The sequence below is a fragment of the Lagopus muta genome, chromosome 14 (genome assembly GCF_023343835.1).
Source record: "Lagopus muta isolate bLagMut1 chromosome 14, bLagMut1 primary, whole genome shotgun sequence".
Classification (NCBI taxonomy): Eukaryota; Metazoa; Chordata; class Aves; order Galliformes; family Phasianidae; genus Lagopus; species Lagopus muta.
This window is the reverse complement of record NC_064446.1, coordinates 2,324,054-2,343,039: the sequence shown is the minus strand read 5'-3', so window position 1 is coordinate 2,343,039 and position 18,986 is coordinate 2,324,054. Positions and strand designations below refer to the sequence as shown.

The 18,986-nt window shown below is 53.5% G+C and overlaps 2 protein-coding genes across 7 annotated transcripts in view; one reads left to right on the top strand and one right to left on the bottom strand.

The window, feature by feature from the left end:
- Positions 1 to 2,276, top strand: part of CTNNA1 (catenin alpha 1) — a 106,432-nt gene extending 104,156 nt beyond the window's left edge. The window contains exon 18 of the mRNA XM_048961083.1: positions 1,288 to 2,276. Coding sequence (XP_048817040.1) covers positions 1,288 to 1,575 — 288 coding nt within the window. The 3' untranslated portion in view covers positions 1,576 to 2,276. The remainder of the gene's footprint in view (positions 1 to 1,287) is intronic.
- A 2,833-nt stretch (positions 2,277 to 5,109) lies between these two features.
- The window catches only part of SIL1 (SIL1 nucleotide exchange factor), a 90,485-nt gene continuing 76,608 nt past the window's right edge, over positions 5,110 to 18,986 (bottom strand). For all 6 annotated transcript variants that reach the window (XM_048961088.1, XM_048961092.1, XM_048961089.1 and 3 more), the window contains 3 exons: positions 9,301 to 9,397; positions 7,112 to 7,276; positions 5,110 to 5,558 (listed from right to left, as the gene is read on the bottom strand). In XM_048961088.1, coding sequence (XP_048817045.1) covers positions 5,208 to 5,558; positions 7,112 to 7,276; positions 9,301 to 9,397 — 613 coding nt within the window. In that variant the 3' untranslated portion in view covers positions 5,110 to 5,207. The remainder of the gene's footprint in view (positions 5,559 to 7,111; positions 7,277 to 9,300; positions 9,398 to 18,986) is intronic.

Genomic DNA, 18,986 nt, shown 5'->3' with positions numbered 1-18,986 from the left:
GCAGGATGGATGTTTGGTGCCATGCAGCTCTGCTGCATGATGCGCTGCTCTCTGGGAGGCTGAAGGCATTGTGCTGTCAGAGGAGTGGATGTGTCATTACACAGTAATGTGGACTCCAGGGTTTTACTGCCATTATTCAGCTTCTTCAGAATTTACATACCCTCCTGCCATAAATGAGTTGTGTGAGCAGGCATCTGCCATCTAATCTGCCGCTTTATCTGCTCCCCTCCAATCTGCCCATGGGGCTGAGTGATGCTGGGGCTGTGTTCAGCTCTGTCAGGTTACAGGGGAAGGCCTTGAGTCTGCAAGGGAATTCCGTCAGCGCCGGCGTCCTCCCCAACCTGAGGCAGCAAATATTTTGTGAAGGCAGAGCCGCAGCCCAGGCAGCTGGCACTGCACCCTGAGCAATCTGAGAGCTCCTTTAGAACAGCACCTCCTTGCTTTCAGTGCAATGGATGGGATTCCTCCCGCTGTGAAGTAGTGGCAGGCAGTGCAGCGTTGGCAGTGCGATGGCTGGGGCAGGGGAGGGCAATGCTTTGCTGCGTGGCACAGCTCAGATTGCCACCACGGTACACAGCGTGCAGTCCTCCAAGTCCTGCTCACACTGTTTGCTGCTGGGCATTTTTTGCTTGGATTTTCCCCCAGCTCTTCCCTAGATGTACACATGCTGCGGTTTAAATGTGGAGAGGGAGCTGAGCTCTCATCTGCTGAGGATCGTTGGTATTTATGAGCAGCAGGTCCTGGTCTTGTGCGTGGTGGATGGGATGAAGCAGCCCTGCACAAAGCCCACAGTGCAGTCAGCCCCGCTTCGCCCGCACACACCTCAGCCCTCACCTCCTGCAGTGTGGCTCTCCATCAGCCACACACTACAGCTTCCAAAGTTCTCATTTTTAAGCTCCTGTCAGTAGAACCACCTCACATAGGGCTCCAGGCCTGGCTGAAGATAACACGGCGTTCCTCCCTTTGTAACATAACTTTATATAAACGTTTATTATCAGTAATTAAGATATTACCGTGATTTTAATTTTGTTAGAGAATAAGCTGCTTTTAAAGCTTAGTCACAAAAGCAAACAGCGGAACACGAATGCCTTTGGTTGCCATTAGCATGGAGCAGTGTGCAGGCATGGTGCTCCTCGGTCAGCAGGGGAACATCGCCGTGCCGTTGGGCTGCAGATTCTGAGGAGAACCATTCAGAGCAGCCGTAGCTGCTTCCAGCAGAGCCTGCAGCACCGCTGTGGAGCTGCTCGGCCACTTTCACCTCGAGTAACTGTGCTGTTCCTCCGGCAGGTGGACAGTGCCATGTCCCTCATCCAGGCAGCCAAGAACCTGATGAACGCCGTGGTGCAGACGGTGAAGGCGTCCTACGTGGCGTCCACCAAGTACCAGAAGTCGCAGGGCATGGCCTCGCTCAACCTCCCCGCCGTGTCCTGGAAGATGAAGGCTCCGGAGAAGAAGCCCCTGGTCAAGAGGGAGAAGCAGGACGAGACCCAGACCAAAATCAAGCGGGCGTCCCAGAAGAAGCACGTCAGCCCGGTGCAGGCGCTCAGCGAGTTCAAGGCGATGGAGAGCATTTAGAGGTCTCTGTGTCGGTTGGTTTTTCCTTTAGGCCACTACTGCTACTTCCAGAACTCTACTTTTAATATTCTAAGGATTCTCAGAAGTTTACTACTCCTCAAAATGTATTTACTTAATATAATTTTGATAACTTTGTTTAGATCATGTGGGGAAATACTCAAATTACAAATCCTATCAGTATAGCTCCAGCCTGTGAGAGTGTGTTAATTTAGATTGCTTTTAGATTCCAGGGGTGTATTTCTAGCTGGAAATTATTTTGTATAATCTCGCTTTAAATGAAATATTCTATAACCAAAGAGGTTTCACAATAACACTAACAGTTAATGCTGATAGCTGAATCGTTCTGCTTGGAGACTGCTGTTTTGCCTTGTGATCAGGAGGGAAAAATTAGGTCTTTTCACCCGAAAAAAAAGTTTTAGAAATGGATTATTGTATGTATGTGTATTCCTGCTGGGAGGGGAGAGCCAGTGAGCAACGTGTGCTGAAAGGAGCACGAGAACACAGCGAGCACCTCCTGCATGGCACACAGCCGGGCAGGGCCAGGAGGGGCTGCGCTGCTCCCTGTGCTCTGTGTCCCATCCCTGTGCCCCCGTGGCTGCTGGGCCACGGCTGCTGGCTTCTGTGTGACATGAGAGTGGTAATGCCTGCTTACAGACCGCCGATGTTGCTGCAGGACACAATAAAGTCGCTTTTCCCACCCATATGTTGTGCTGTGCGTGGTGTTGGTGCTTCCTCCCACATCCACACAGTCAGCACTGTGCCCATGTCCCAGCACAGCTGTGTGCACCCAGCAGCTCTCGCTGGCTGCGCTGCGACCAGGCACTGTGTGGAGATGTACCTACAGGCATCCTTTCACTCTTATTTACATGCTACGACTGTCAGTGTGTTCTACTCCTACCAGCGAGGTCCCGCGTTCCCCAGAAGGCTGGGAGCGGTTCAGGGGCCGGGATTTGGTGCCCTGTGTGTGCAGTGCTGTGACTGTAACTGAATTTGAGAGCCGCTCATTGGCAGCTCCTATGTTCTAATTCCATTTACCTCAATCACAGTTTACTCTATCAAGCTTATTGCTGTCAGATTACCCAACCGCTGATCAGGATTAGGAGTTACTGCAGTAACGTTGCCCATTTTGCTCCCTAGTGCTGCAGCCTCCAAGGACAGGTGACAATGCACTGCTGTGTCACTGCTGCCCAACGGGGCCGTTCTGCTCTGCTGCCCCACAAACACCCCAGGGTTAACTCTGTGTGTCTTTCCCATGCGTGGTTACTGTCTGCTTTCACACAGTGTGACTTTTCTTTTTCCTGGCATTAATGTAATAGCCTGAAAAGTTCTATTCCCCGCGCTGTTCAGTGGCTGTCAAACACACCACTCCTCCAGAACCCCATGTATTAGCATTACGAAAATAAATCACAACAAATGGACATTTAGATCCATCCAGGTTTTGAGTAAATGCAAACCCATGTTCTGCTGTGACTTTTGGGAGCATCCCTGGCCTTCAGGAGCCACCGGGGTCCAGGCAGGCTGCATTCAGCACAGGAGCAGCACCGTAACTATATTAGAGCCAATTGAGAAGAATTACAGTAATTACTGCTTGATGTAATTAAGCTCTGGGGAAGGACTTGTGCAGTTTGTCTCATCTGCAGTGCTGGAGGGAAGGCTCTTCCTCAGGCAGCAGTGTGTGAGCACAGCCCACAGCAGTGCTAAGAAGTGCACAGGGGATGTTCTGCCAGCGCTGCCCTGCTCAGGGACACCACCCAGCTGCTCGTTCCCTCTGCAGATGGAGGAGTGCAGCAGCAGCTCCCATGCACCCAAAGGAGCAGCTCCTCCCTCACAGAGCCCAGCATACACAGCTGTGGTGCAGCGCTGCGCTTCCCGCTGTGGTCTCTGGGGCAGAAGTGCTGTACAACCACAGCCACACTGCCTGCCAGCAGCTCCCATTTATTGGTGCTCGCAGATACTGATAGGGTAAGTGGCTGCCCAGTCACGGGTGGTGGGAAAAGCTGTGAGCCTGGGCTGGGGCTCAGCCTCCAGCCTGAGCCTGCAGGCAGAGCCCTTAGGTCTGGGTTCTGGCCGCAGGGACTGCCTGCACTATCTCAGCAGCACCTTCCCTGAGCATCAGAGTGCTTTTTGGTAAGCAACTCCAGGAACTTCTTTTGTTTCCCTTTTTTCTTTTCTTTTGCTTTTAGGACGTTCTTCCTCCCCTGCACTTCTCTGGCAGTAGGATGGAAATGCTGTCAGCTGTACTTCTCCATGTGCACCACACAGAGCCATGGGGTGAGCAGCTCATCTGTGCAGCTGTGCATCTGGGCCCCGTGTGAGCAAGGTGGGACACAACAGACCGGGGAGGGAAAGCAGAAAAGGCAAAGCCCAGCAGAACTGCATTCTCTGCAATGAGTCCCCACTGAGGGCAGGGACACCACTGTTGACCGCTGTGGGGTTCCCTGGGCACAGCTGCCCTCACTGCTGCCCCGAGGTGGCCCCGACTATGGCACTGGCAAGGCACTGCATATAGAGCACAGAGCACACACTGCTGCATACACCCCTGGAGGCTGAGGGCCATGAGAGCCATAGAGCCAGGATGTTTCAGTCCAATTTAGCACTGCATAGGGCCCAGCTCTGCCCCAGTACTGAGATCTGTCCCCCCAGCAGCAACTGCCATCAGATGGTATTTACTCTTAACCCTACAGCAACCCTAGCCCTAAGCAGGCAGCTGGGAACAAAAACAAAATAATTTTTAATCCCAGGAAGGCAGCCCAAATCAAAACCTAAAGAGAGAATGAAAAAAAGAAAAAAAACAACAAAAAAAACCACCACCACCAAATCAATACTTGCAATTAGCACTGCTGCACAGTGATGACAGCCAATCAACCACAGCCACAGCCAGACATACCTCAGCTCCAGTGGGTGAGGGCTGGCACAGCCTGGCTGCAGGCAGCTCTGCAGTGAGCTCGGGCAATGCCACAGGGCTGCATACAAAACCAGCAGCCTTCCCTTATTGGTTTTAATTTATTTTTCTGCAATGGTGTTGGTAACATCAGCACCTCCGGCCCTGGGTCACACTGCCGCCCTGCAGCGGGAGCAGCACTGACTGGAATACCTGCAGCTGCCAGACAGCAATGCTGGGATGGAGCACAGAAGCAAGAAGTGCTCACAGCCAGCTCTACAAAGCAGCTCCACATTGCAACGTACCTGCAGCAGGACAGCACACAAGCAGGATTTAGGAGTTTGCACTACACATCACTCTGCAGCCCACCTCTAAGGGCAGGAGGAAGGCAGGCAGGCAGCAAGAGGTTCCGCACAGGGTAAGGCACGCTTCACCACCCCACTCTCTCCTGGGATGGAAGGAGCAGACCCAGAACCACACCATACTGGGCTGCAGAGGGCATCTGCATCAGGTCCTTGTCTAAATGGCTGCAGTGTGAGCTGGAACCGGCCTGCCCCTCCAGGGCACAGACCTCTATTTTCCAGAGTTGCTCAGTGCTAAGGATGTGTGCCCCCAGCACTTCCGTCCAGTAACAAACTCTTGGCACATTCCCACTGGGGAGACTTCCTTAGCTCAGCCATTTATTCAAAGTGCACTTACACAGGTGACACCACACATCACACCATTATCCTGACCCATCCGAGCTCCGGCCTCAGCCCAGCTCCTGCAAGATGCTGTTCACAGAGCCCAGCAGCTCCTGGAAGTACCCATCCCCATCGCCGTCCCTGCGCTCGGCAGCTGCCAGCTCCTCATACTCACTGCGCAGCAGCCCCAGCGTGGCACTGAGGGCCGTGTCCCCGCGGAAGCGCTCCCTGCAGAACGCCATCAGCACAGCCACCGCCTTCAGTACCTTCTCACGTGCGTCGTGCTCTGGCAAAGCCAGCAGCCCTGGCACTGCCACACACCAGTCCTGTTCCAGCACCGCCGGCACCAGCTGCACCCGCCGGTACTGCTGCACCTTCTCCTCCGCTTGGTCGCTGTGCTGAGAGTCCTCCAGCAGCATCTGTGGGAGGGCAAGGGGCAGATGATGACCTGTAGCTGCTGCCTGCAGGTGACACACTGCATGGTGCACACTGCAGCTCCTGCCATGCAAGGAGACGTGTGATGCACGCTGCTGCACATGCAGCTCAGTGCCAGGGATCTCAGGTGAGGTGAAGGAGGATTCAGGCTTCTGTAGGGCCAAGGAGCAGAAACCCTCAGCCAGGGGAGCAGAGGCAGAGCCATGCCTCTCACAGTCCCTGGGGACAGTCCTGGCCCCAGGGTCAGCTGGGTCCCCAAGGATGTCCGTGGCACCTCTCCAGACCTTCCTTCTGCTACCCCCAGGTCAGCTGCTCCATCACAGCACTCTGTGCCACTGAACTGCTGGGCATAGAGACGAGGAGAAATGATACCACCACAACCCTAGTTCCCAGGAGCACTACTGCTGAATGCCCATTTGTACTTCGACATTCAGGATTTGGGGTGGAAAAAAAGAGGAGAAGACAAATGTCGTTCAGATGCTGCTTTGTACTTCAGTGCAGAGCTGGCACTCACAGGGGCTGGTGTTACTTTATGATTTTAGATGCACAGTTTCACCCAGGCAACCCCAAACCTGGCCACATCTGGCCCAGTCCTGCTCCCCAGCAGGTTCCAGCATCCTCCTGCTTCCCCTGCAGGCTCTGGAAGGGGCTATGCCTGGAGAGTTGTAAGCAGCAACAGCCACATGTGGGCACAAACCTGAGGCTCTGCAGGGCCTTTGGAGCTCCTCCAGCCAGAGCAAAGCTGGGGCAGGTGGCACTGCATGAGGTGCACACAGGTAGGCAGAAGGAGCCAGGCCCATGGACCCTTCTACTGCGTGCACAGGGGCAGGGCAGCACAGCGTTATAATCGGGAAGATCAGTGCAGTAGAAGGGCAATACGAGAGCACAGTAGCAAAGGGACTAGTGTGAATGGAATAGTGTTACAAAGGAAAGGTGCTCACCCATTTCTGAAGATCCAGGCTCACAAGAAAACCCCACAAAGGAGGGATCTCCAGCCAGAGATCCTTCCCCAGTGGCAGTCAGCCCTTAAATGAGGTCTAAGAGAGGTGCAGCCAGGCTCCACCCCTTCGAGTCACACAGCTGAACTGCCTTCATCAGTGCTCCCAGGGCCCACCGGGTCCTTTCCCCAGGTGCTCAATCAGTGGTTCAGGCTGGGACTCAGCAATTCCCATACAGGGTGTCAGAGCCCACACCTGATGGGATCTCAGGCCCATCAAAATAATGTGCACCTTCACAAAATCCCGTGGAAAACAATTGTTTAAGAACACAGCTGTTCCTCTGCGGTGCCTGGAATCCGAGTGTTAAAGCAGTGATAATCTGCAGGGCAAATTGGCTATAAACAGAGTGAAAGTGGATTTAATTCCCATTCTCTGGAGTAAGAGAGACACACAAACTAAATAACAAATGGTGACAAGAAAGGCAGCAGTAATCCACAGTATGTGAAAATAAGGCTGCAGGAGCTGCAGCTCCAGCACAGGAGCTGGGAGGGACCTTCCCCTAGAGGAGATGCCCCGTCCCACTGCCCCACAGCCCTCACCTTCTCCACGAAGAGGTCGTAGAGCAACGTCACAGCACGGACACACAGGGCTGAGCTCCCTGGCTGTCTGAAGAGCCCACGCAGCACCTGGAGGCCGCCCAGCTTGAGGAACTGCTGCTGGGCATAGGGGAAGTGCCTCAGCAGCGAGGAGAGAGCGAAGAGTGCCTGCAGGAGAGTGGTGTGTCAGCTGGGGAGCAGGGCTGTAATGCTGCAGCACAGAGGGGTGTGGGCAGCCCCCCGCAGCTCCCATGCAGCCCGTTGGGTTGCCCAGCCATGCAGAGCATCCCAAACCTCTCCAACACCACCCACTCCAACCCTCGGCTGATGCCCACCTGAACTCCCTCCCCAAGCATCACTGCAGGAGTTGGTGACCCACAGAGACTTGTAGCTAGCACCTGCACTATCTCAGAGCATCAATCCATGCAGTTCCCTCCCTCTGCCCACAACACTGAGCCTGGCCATGGGCAAAGATGCCCAAAGAGGACAAAGCAGGGCTGAAGGTGATCTGGACACCAGGGACACCATCTGGACACCATCATCTCTCTTGCCTCATGAAGGGAGAGGACCAGTCGAGGAGCAGTGTCACATACTGTGCGTGTGGCAGCAGCCCACGTATGCTCACTTCTAACAGACATCCCTAGCAGACGGGTTGGCATGGCAGGGGGCAAGCAGGGGTCAAGGGACCCATTCTGATGACTGCTCCCAAGCACAATGCTGGGCTGACACCACCCTCAGGCAGAACTGTGGGGCCGTGGGTGCCTCGTGGATCCAGCAGCACCAGCGCCCCGCACCACAGTGAGCCTCGTGCCCTGTGCTGCGGACAGATCCGAGCTGACAGCCATTGCTTCCTCGACCCCACTTGTTACTATTTTACATCCCTGGAGTTGCCTCCGGTAAATCAGTGATGTTTCTGTCTCCTTTTTTCCATAGGCCAAAGGACCAGGGAATGAAAAAATGCACTTCTGGCTTCGCTGCCGCACAGTGCTGAGAGCATCGGTGCGGAAACCTACAGTCTGGGCACAACCAACCCATCATGGGCACCTGGCCTGGGGAGCTGGGGGCAGTGTGGGCACATGAACTGGCTGCAGAAATTTTGTCCTCCTGGAAAAGGGCCTCAGCTCTGCCCTCGGAAGCTCCACAATGCCACCCAGAAACACAGATGGCACTGAGCTCATCCCTCTCCTCTGCTCTCCTCCAGCTGCTGCCAGCAGGACGCGTTTGTGTTTGCTGAAAGGAATGGGTCCATACCTACCAAGGGTTCAGGAGGTGCTGGTGAGGATCTCTGCATCCCAGCCATGCTTCCCATCCCACAGTGAGCTGCAGGTTGGTCCCTGAGCACTCTGGGGAGTTTCAGTGCAGCAGCTGCCTGTGGGCACTGCTCCAACCCAGCAGCGAGGGTGCAGCCAAACAGCTGGGGACTGCCCAGCCCCTCCCAGGGTTTTGCCATAGACCAGAGAGGAACGTGTTTGTGGAAGCCCCTTGTTAAAACTCATGCAGCACTTCACTGTTTGCTAATGGCGAACAAAAGTGCTGTGAATTGCATCGCCCCATCAAATTCCATCTTGCAGAAGGTCACCATGTTAAGCAGTGGGGCTGGATGTTCAGGAGACGACAGAAAACGTTGTGGCCAACAAACAGTGGTGGCATCAGATGCCAAAGCGAGGGTAATTAGATCTCACGCTCTGGGGAGCACGGCGGGGAGGCAGCGAGGGATCCCCCAGCCCAACGGACAGCACTGCACATTTGGCTGGGGGCTCTCTGAGCTGCTCACCACGCTGCGAAGCCTCCGCTGCCGGCCACTGCCAGAGGCAGGGTGCAGGGCGGGCTCTGGCAATTAGCTCCTTCCAAATGTCAGCTCCTGTGCTTGCTGCCCTCTGAGCTTGTTGCCTGCTGCGGGCATCCCCGCCTCTTCCCCCAGCAGAGCTGCAGCATCCAGCCTGTGCCCCAAGGCGGGGATGTGCACCCCTGTGTGCAGTGAGGGTGAGACCACAGCGCTGGCACCAACCAATCAGGGCTACTGAGCTGTGACCCGGCCACCAGCACCATGCTGGAGGGCACGGAGTCATCAGATGCCCCCAGAATGGATGCAGCACAGGTCTCATGCTCTCATGAGCAATTATAAGGTGTGATACCCTGTAAAGAGCTGCATCCCAAATGGCTTTACCCAGAGGTGATCCCTGCCTGCTCACCTTCTTCTTGACAGCCTGTGGCTGTTCTGTAGCCACAATGACCAGCAGCTTCTGCAGCGCTCCTCCTTCAATCGCTTCTATCTGGACTTTGGGGTTGCTGCAGAAAAAACACACAAAGATGTGTCACACACAGGGGGCCGAGGGGATGGTAGTGCAGATGGGAAAACACCTGCTGGGCCACTCGTGCTGCCCTGCTGTGTGCCCACGTCCTGCCCTGCTGTGCGCCCACGTCCTGCCCATCTGCCCCCAGCAAGGAGCCCTCCCTCGTCCCTGCCTTGCAGCTACTGCTCCATTAATCCTCCAGCTCCACACTGCCTCTGCTCCTTAATGGCCTCTGTGCTGGCACTCGCCTCCCCCTCGCTCACTGTTGCCCTACTGATTTACACCCACACTCCCCTGCTGCTGTGTGCCCATGCTGCAGCACCAGTCCTGTCCCAGCTTCACCTGGAGGAAGGACCCGCTGTCCCCAGGGCCTCTGAACCAGACTGTGCCTGTCTGGCCACCCACACATCTCTCATCGAGTGCTTCTCAAGGACTAGAGGAGGCTGAGTGCATCCCTCTGTCTAGAAGAATGGGGTGAAACGGCAGGGCTGGGTGTGAACAGCTGCCCCAGCACAGACCCCACTTGCAGCACACCCTGGGGCTGCGCTGGGTGCAGCTGGCTCTCTTTTTGGCAGTGCTCAGTCAGAACACAGCATCCTGGAAGTCCCACACTGATCCCAGGTCTCATCAGCTCTGAGGGAGAGCTCCAGCACTTCAGCCTTTGCTCGGCTTTGAAGCAGCAATTGCACCACATTACACAGAGGTCAGCATCCCTGCTACAGCAAACACCCACTGCTCTCACTGCTGCAGAAAGCTGCAGAACAGCCAGCGCAGAGAATCACACAAGAAATGAGACAGAGGCAGACAGGGTCATAAAAAAACAAAAGCAGAGGATAAATGGACTTGGGTAGGGAGCAGCCTCGAATTTAACTGGTGGCTTGCTCACAAAAACACAGCAAAACCCTCAGCTCTGTGTATTGCCCCCAGGCACACGCAGCTCCAGCCCAGGGCAGCTCCACCACCACTGCTCCCAGCTCCAGTTGTACCCACAGTGAGCACATGCACAGGGGCTGCCCACAGCATCCCAGCACCGCTCCAGCCTCAGCCACTTTCCCACTTCCCCAGGGCAAAGATGGAAGAGCACGATGGCAGGACAGGTGAACATCAGCTCTCGGAGCAGTCAGGGTTGTGCTGCAGACGTGTCCAACACAGCCAGCACACAGAGGTGCCGAGTGGGACACGAACCCCCAGGCAGCAAGAGGGAAGGGAGAGCTCCCCCAGAGAGGTGGATGAATCCTGCATCACCCTTCTGCCCAGGTGAATTTAAGGCAGACATATTCAGGGCTTGTGACTGGGCTCCTGTGGGAGTCCAGAAACACAGAACCCAGACAGGCTGTGCTGCAAGCCAGGCAGCAGGAGGGTTTTTTCCAGCCCTGTTTCCAGCAGTGACAGCTTTGGTCTCTACCTCTGTGTGTACAGCTGGGCTGTGTTTGCTTCTGCTCTTAGCTCTCCTGGTGAAACGGAGATGCAGGGGTTCAGGTTCTGCCTGGCATCTCATCCACAGCGCTGTCAGGCACTGCAGCTCCATTAGTGGAGAGGATGAGAACGAGAATGCTGCACTTCCAGACTCCAAGGAGGAGCTGGCAACACTCAGAAATACAGTTTCTGATCCTAAAACTCCCTCCAACCTCCCATTAATGTTACTCCAGGCAAGGGGGGCAGGGTGGGTGTGGAGCAAGCTTGCAGGCAGCCACATTCTGGTTCACAGTGCACAGAAAGGAGCTCTCAGACTGCAGAGCTCTTCGTGCCATTCAAAGCAAACTGGGATCTTGAAGTTCTTTGTCACATCTATCTAAAATAAATAATAAAAAACTCCACAGCAAGGGATGTAACGGAAAAACCGCTATGCCTTTTAATGCTTGGCTGGTCACCCGGAGTATCAGATCTAATTAAAATCTCTGAACCATGGAGTTTTTGCCAAAGAGTACCTCTGGAGGTTAGGAAGCCTTCCTGGATGCTAGGTGTGCTGCTCACTTCTCAGCGTTTCTGTTGTTTAATGTCTCCACCATCAGTTGTCCACTAACAAAAAGCTCATTTGAGGGTTTTGAAAATTCAGCACAGATCTGTACAAATTACACTGTCAAGCCCAGGGAAAAGCTGCCTGAACAAAATAAATACAATGAGACAGACTGTGGACTGCTATCATAGAAAATTCAACCTGTGCTAATCTGTCACTAGATAAGGGGATGCTGGCATCAGCAGCAGAACGGGCTGAAATGAAGCTGGGAGAGTGGGGCAGAGCCTGCACACAGCCTGCAATGAGCAGCCCTGGTTGCATGGGGAGGGCAGAGGTGTGGGTGCAGGTGAGACGACGCAGCTTCAGGGCTGGGTGAGGGTCAGCCCCATGCAAGTGCTGCACTCAGGCTCCAGCAGCTTCCCACCAGCAGTGATGGACATGGGCACCAGACCTTCTTGGTGAAGATCCCAGCTGCCAGACCTTCTCCAGGGCCTCTGGTCTGCTTCTCTTCTCTGCACCTTAAAATCCCAACCCAGGCCAACTCTCCAAGCTCTTGCTCTGCAGACAGGCAGTGACTGGGGCCACCTGCACTGCCTTCACACTACAGCAGTGAGGATGCCTGGTTTTAGCCACAAGACAAGCAATACTTATGCCTCCCACTGCTGCCTCCTCCCCAGGCTCCTGAAGCTGTACCTTTGCATAGCACCAACTTAATGCACCATTTTATCAGTCCAGCACATTTTTGCTCTTTTGAAGGAGGGTGACTGTGCCCTTTGGCTGAGAAGGGGAAAACAAAAGCAAGGAGAAAAAGCGATAAGAAAGCCTCTGAACCTGCCTGCTGCAGAAGGAAACACTCCATTTTCTGCCGGTTTATATTTCACTATGCCAGAGTTATAACTTCCCATGAGGGGCCAGAAATTATTACAGCTGAGGCCTGTTTGCCAAAATACCACGAGCCTCAGAGAGAAAAATTAATACAAGCAAGTGCAGGCATGCTGTGATCAGTGGTGCTGCAGCTTGGAACGGGCAGGGAAGCTGAAAAAAGCTGGCACAGAGCTGTGGCTGAGCAGTCCTGCCCTGGGCAGGCACTGAAGGCCTCCCAGGCACCTCCCTGCAGCCATCAGGTTGGGCTGTTTGCTTCAATCAGTCTTTTTCCTCCCACTAAAGCGTCCTGTGGCAGCAGCAAGGCTGTAGGACAGGGATGGCCAGGCAGAGGGCCCACCAGTGAGCAGCACGGATGTGCTCCAGTGCAGCTGGGGGACTGCAAATCCTGCACATTCACGTGGAACCAGCTCCCATTTTGCTAAAGAACAGACATAGAGAGTGCTCCCTGCTGAGGAATACCCTTACACTGTCACCTTGCAGAGCCCCCACCTTCGGACAACCCAAGGCACACATGCCCAAATTCGGAAGAGTCTTTTTCAAGTTTTTCCAGACCGCACATTGGAAGGGCGTGGGAAGACTGAAAAGCAGCAGCACAGCCCTGAGGCAACAGCGGCTCTCCAGTTAGACAGGAGCTTGCAGTACAGCAGCAAAATTAGATTTAAATTAAAAAAAAAAACAGAAAAGTCAAGTGGTGTGGAGGGGCTTGGGGACTTGGAAGCACAGAGCAGGGCAGGCAGGCAAACGCCCTCATCTCTACTGCTCTGGCAAGGACACACACAGAATATTTATTTCTTGACCTGCTTCTTGCCAAAGCAGTGTACGAACCACACAAAGCATAAACGAGACCCTGGTAGGAAGGACTGTCTGCCTGCCCTGAGCGTCTGCTGGAGCCAGGCACGGCGAGGAGCTGATGGGGGTGGGCAGTGGAGCAGGGGCTGGGCACATCCCAAGCACAGGCCTGGATGGGAGCGTGGTGTGATGCTGGAGAGGGACCATCATCGCCAGGCTGGGCAGCACTTAATGGGCCTCTTGTTTCTTCAGAACCAGCGGACTGTGATACCGTGTGGGAAATCAAAGCCAAGGATCAAAGCCTGTGAAGCAGCCTAAAAAATTTAGTATAGTCTATTTAGCTTGTGCTGGAAGCCAAGGATCAGAAGCAGGCAGGGAAGTGGTGCGGCTTCGCTCTGATAGCAAAGAGCACAACAGCACCCAACGCTGCTCACAGGACATTGGGGCTGCCCTGGGCTGAGAGCCGTGCCTTCAGAGCTCTGCACCCGGCTGGGAGTTTGCAGGGTGATGGAAATCTCTGAGAGCACTGGAAACACAACACAACGCAAGCAGTGCCACAGCAATAAGGCCAACAACTTGTCCTGAGGGGCCACTGAGTTTGGAGCTCCTGTAGCAATCATAATGTTACAATTACTGACCAACAGCAGATATAGAAACAAAACTGCCCATTGCAATGTCAGTGCTAAAAGGTTTGACTGGGATTCAGTACTTGGAGCCTCAGCCGCAGCTGTGAATCTGTGGCTCTGAATAAGAACAGAAAGGAGATGCTGGGTGATCAAGTGCTTGCTAGTACTTGTGCAGCTGAATTTCAAATTACAGCTTTAAGGAAAGAAAGCTTAAAAACGCTCCAAGTGAGAAGTGCTGTATGCAAAGAGCAAGGTTCCCCATTGCATTCAAAGCAGTGGCTGCAGCATGAAACATTCCCATGGGAAACACCCGTGTCACAGCTGCAAGGGGCTCTGCTACCAAAATGATGCCCCAGGCTCACGAGTGCCCACCAGAAGTGGGAATGGCCCAGCTGTGCACCCCTGAAGCTCTTCCAAACACGCAGCACAGCTCTGCTCCTTGCCTGCTGCACGTGGCAACCTGCCACTGCTCCGCGCCACACGCAGGCGGCTCCGGCCCCGCAGCTTCCCAGGTGCACGTGAGCTGGCTGCATCTCCTTCTGAATTTTCTATCTGAGGAGATCTGAGACACCTCAATGCAAATAATGGTGCAGCCCCCCCACCCTGCAGACCAGCCACCCGGCCCCGCTGCGGGATGCCAGCCCAGCAGGCTGCCTCTGCTGCAGCACAAAGCAAATGATGCTGACGCGCAGAGGGGAGCGAATCTCTCACAAAAATACATATTTAGCACAGAGGCTTTCCATTGCTGCAGAGTCTCGCACTATGGAAAAAGAGATGGGACATTTGAAGGCACAGCATGAGATATGCTGGGCAGTAAGATAGCCCCGAGCCCAGCGAGGCCACCAGCTCACAGCTGGAGGGGGTACGAACACATAGCGCAGAGCCCACCCCAGGTCTACACACAGCACACCTGGCCCAGAAAGCCTGCTTTCTGTGCATCAGCCCCAAACTGGGCCCATCAGAAAGGCCTTCAGTGCTACGACCCAAGGAGGCTCAAAAGCACCCAGCCAAATGGAGCCTAAGAAGTTATGCCGATCAAAATACAGTGGAGAAGAGAAGTGGGGTGAGGGGGGAAAACTTGACAAAAGGAAAACTAGGTTTCAGTCGGCAACACAATACAACAATTTCGTATGAAAGATGTGAAGCATAAAAGAGATGTTAGATGTTCAAAAGCAGAGAATATAGGAGAGACATAAAAAAAAAAACCCTGAGAAGATGAAAATCTCCACTTCAATGCAATGCTGCCTTCTCACTTTCTACCAAGCCAGGCGCTCATCGCGGTAGCGGGGGAGCAGCAGCATCCCTGCGAGAGCAACGTGTCTCAACGTGACATAATGGATTACATAGATGCAAGCGTGGTTTTTAATGAGCAATTAGGTTATTGAGTATTTGTTGCTAAGAGGAGAAAAGAACTGCAGAGAATAAGTTGGAGCTGAGAGCGTGATTGTGGGGTTTTGATGGGCTAATGTGATACTTAAACCAAGGGAGCATGATTCATGCCACAGAGGCAGAAATAGCACAGAAGTGCCTGGCAAAAGCTAGGGACCTTGGCTTGCTCTCTGTGTCCCAGATATCAGCCAGAGGTGCCTGGGCTCATTAGGAGCCCTGCAGTGTCCCTGCTCAAGGCAGGATGCCCATCAAGTCCCATATTCAGAAAAGGCCACCATGCCCAGAGCTGCCTGGGGACAGTGACGTTGGGTTGAACTGGGGAGGGCTCTGCTCCCAGATATGCTCTGGAAATGCAACCACCCAACATGGGCCCTTTCAGTGAGCTGAGAAGCCAGAGCCAAGGACCTCAAGCTCGAGAAAGAGCTGCTTCATGTGGTGCTCCCAGGATGGAGGGCCCCATGTGTCCACGTGCTGGCCTCACAGAGGAGCCCACAGCAGGTAGAGCCAGGCAAGGGTGATGTTTTGGAACAGGAAACGATTAGGCAAGCTGCAGTGCCATTATGTAGCATAACAGATGGATAATTAGATTTATACAAAGAGCTGTAAAACCAAGTCATTAAATAAAAAGATGGCACAGTGAATCGGAAAGCCCCCAGGATGCAGCAGGCCAGGTATAGGGAGCGGGCAGCGGAGCCAGAGCCCAGCATTTGTCGGGGTCACCACGAAGTGAAGAGTGGCCCAGGGCAACTGTTCCAGAGAGGAGCAGTGAGAACAGAGGAAGCACGCTGGCAGCATGGCAGAGCTGCAGCAAAGCAGTAAAACCCCTCTTGCTCCTCACCTCGCCGCGCAGCAGAGTAGAAAAGTGAATACCAGGTCTGGACAATAAAATCTTAGGTGCTGTAATAAAATCAGCTGCGGCAGGTTGTTCTGCTAAACGCTCACAAACAGCAAGATGACGGGCTGTATTTATATCTGTGGGTATAAAAAGAACAGCTGGAGATGTCACGCAGCAGCAGAGCACACCAGGCAGGACAGTCACACTTCGGCCCTGGGTGCGCCCCAGGACAGCCCTGAGCTGCTCTGCAGGATGCTGCTCACACGAGGTCCCACTGATACCAGTGCACACAGAGCCTCAGGTGCAAGCTCAGCTTCCAGGAGTTTAATCACAACCCCACAAACGATTTATGATGAAAAGCTTTCAGGTTCTCGGGGGCTATCAACTTCACGCTGTCAGCACAGAGCTGGAGGTGAAGCAGCACCGCAGACGTTTGCCCAGCTTGCCTGTCCTCCTGATGGTGAGAGATGGGCTGGGCTGCCTGTGCTCTGTGATTTAGGGGCGGCCTGGGGGACTCACACCCCATCCGCAGCCATCAGGGACGGCACCCGCTCCCTCGCAGGGCTGTGCTGGATTGCTGATCCCTGTCGAGTTACTGACGCCCCAGGTAGGGACGAGCAGGTGCTTTGCGGTGCATGGAGAAGGGCGGCACAGGAACTCCCTCAGTGCTCAATCACCCACTCTGCTCTGAGGCGTAAATCAGCCTTAGGGCTGTATATGCCATCGTATGAAACAATATGCAATTCTGAAAGGCTGTTATTGCACCATAGGTCAAATCTATCTCATTGCCTAAGGATGGGTTTTGTTTCATCAGAGGCTGCACTAATAAAGAGCGAGTGCTTTTCTATGAGGGCAAAACTCATTTATTTCTATGTAATTTTAGCCATAGCCAACAAGAATTGTGTTGATTTCTTTTCAAAATCACAACACAGCAAGGAACAAGAACAATATTGCAAGATTAATGCTGCGTCCTTGAGTTCCTCCACTGCTTTTCATCAGAGCCACTTCAAAGCCCTCCCTGATTTACGGACAGGGAAACCCGAGCACGACTGCAAGTGGTGGCAGCAGCCCCTGCCTATGGGCCCCGTGATGGGCAGTGCCTCTGGGCACCTCCAAACCTCTGCTGGCTTCCGCGGTGGCAAACACAGGAGCACCCAAAAGCTCCTACGTGGCTCTCTGCTGCTGCTGAAGGCCCCCGGAGCAAACCCTGCTGCAGCAGCACCCTGAAAGAGCCGCAACATCGCACTGCGTGCCTTGAATTATGCTGTAAGTTCCTCCAACAGTGAAACAAAACCCATTTGCACACCTTAGGTAAAACAAAACTCTGCAAAACACCATCAGAGCACCACAAGGACAAAGCCTCGGTGTCGGCTGCCAGATCCCAGCACTCCGTTTGTGTTCTTGAGAGGCAGCGAGCGCCTGGAGAACGCATCACACCAATAATCCTGGGAGACGTTAGGAGGCGGCTTGAGGCCAAGGTCTCTGATTGTTATTCTATTTATCTGTTTGCTTCCTCGTTTGAGCTGGTTTTTCTTTAAGACAAGTGCTAATAATAAAAAAAAGCATTTGTTCCCGCTGGGACGGCCGGAGGAGCGCGGGCACTGAGCAGCTCTTCCACGAGACACAAAGCGAAGTGTGAGAACAGCACTTGGCTCTTCCCTTCCAGCAGCACCTCCGAGCAGCACTGTCCTATTTTAACCCTGCCATCTGCTTCTCCACTCCCTGCATTCCTCTGGTAACCGCAGAACACAAAGTATTACATCAAGTAGATCCTGCCATCCTCCCCAGCCCATTTTGCCCCCTGAGCGTCCCCCCAGGTCAGAAGGGGCTGCTCCCAAACCGAAGGCCCATCGCTCCCAAGCCTTCCTGCAACCTCTCCCACCCGATCCAAGTGCAGGAGGAAGTGCTGGATGGCAGGGGGAACGGCACCCGGTGCAGTTGTCACGTTTCCAACTTTGGCTGTTCCCGGTCCCATGGGGTTTAACAGAGTGCTATTAGAATAATTTTAAAGTGGAAAACGAGATTTGTTTCACTGAGTCATAATTCAAAGCTGAGACTCTGCTCCATTTACAAAAGCAAATCACCAGCTCGCAAATGCCAAGCACAGAGAATTTCAGCTCCAAAAGAGAAGCCTGGGGAACACTTCCAGCGGGGAAAGTGGAGATAGAACTAAAAGCTGCATTTGCAAATCTCTGTTTTTTATTTTTTATAAACACAAAGTACGACCTGAGGAATACCAGGATTCCTGGATGAATCTCCCGGGCTGACGCTCAGTCAGTTGACTTCCATGCATTAACAGAGGGCAGAGTTAGGGTTAGGCAAGGTCCTTCCACGCTGGGACAGAGCAGGCTCTGCGATGCCGCAGCCCTTGGGCTCCTGAAGCCAGTTCCTGGGTGGGAAGCCCTCGAGGAAAAGCTGGGAGTCACAGAAAGCACCAGCAATGCTTTCTGCCTTCTGATTCATCCCTCCTCCGACACCCACACGCTACGGCAGAGGAGGCTGGAACTGCTACATTTAGGATGACATTTAAAATCAAGGTTGTGCTGCTGATGGTCATTAAAAATCCAGCAGCATTTTTCAGAAACAAGTGGGTACTCACAGTGGCGTCCCTGCCAAATATCAGCACAGCAGTGATTTTTCTAGTAGCTTCAGTTCAAAGATAAAGGAAAATTGCACCCACATATAATTACTGTTATTATTGCTGTTGTTGTTTTTTAAACAGTCTCTATGCACCTTTATATTTTCCAAATGTAAAATAAGACAGAAACATTTCCCCAACATTTCTAAGTGTTGGATTCATTTCACCTAACATTAGACACCTAAAATTAAGATACCTAGTTTCAACGTGCTGCCTGGGCTCCCTTGGTGGCATGTTCCAATCTGTGTCTGTACATCCCTGGAGAAGCAAACTCTGCATTTCCAAAGAGCCTGCCCAGGCTAATTCAGAAAGGTGAGTCTGTTGTCAAAAGCTTTACGTTCACTGTAATGAGATCTATGTCTATTTGTTTTTAAGTTACTGAGGAGTTCAGTCACTGGAAGTGAGATAAATGCTGACTGGCCCCACAGCAGATGGTCTCAGGCCCTTCTTGCAGGGAATGATCCA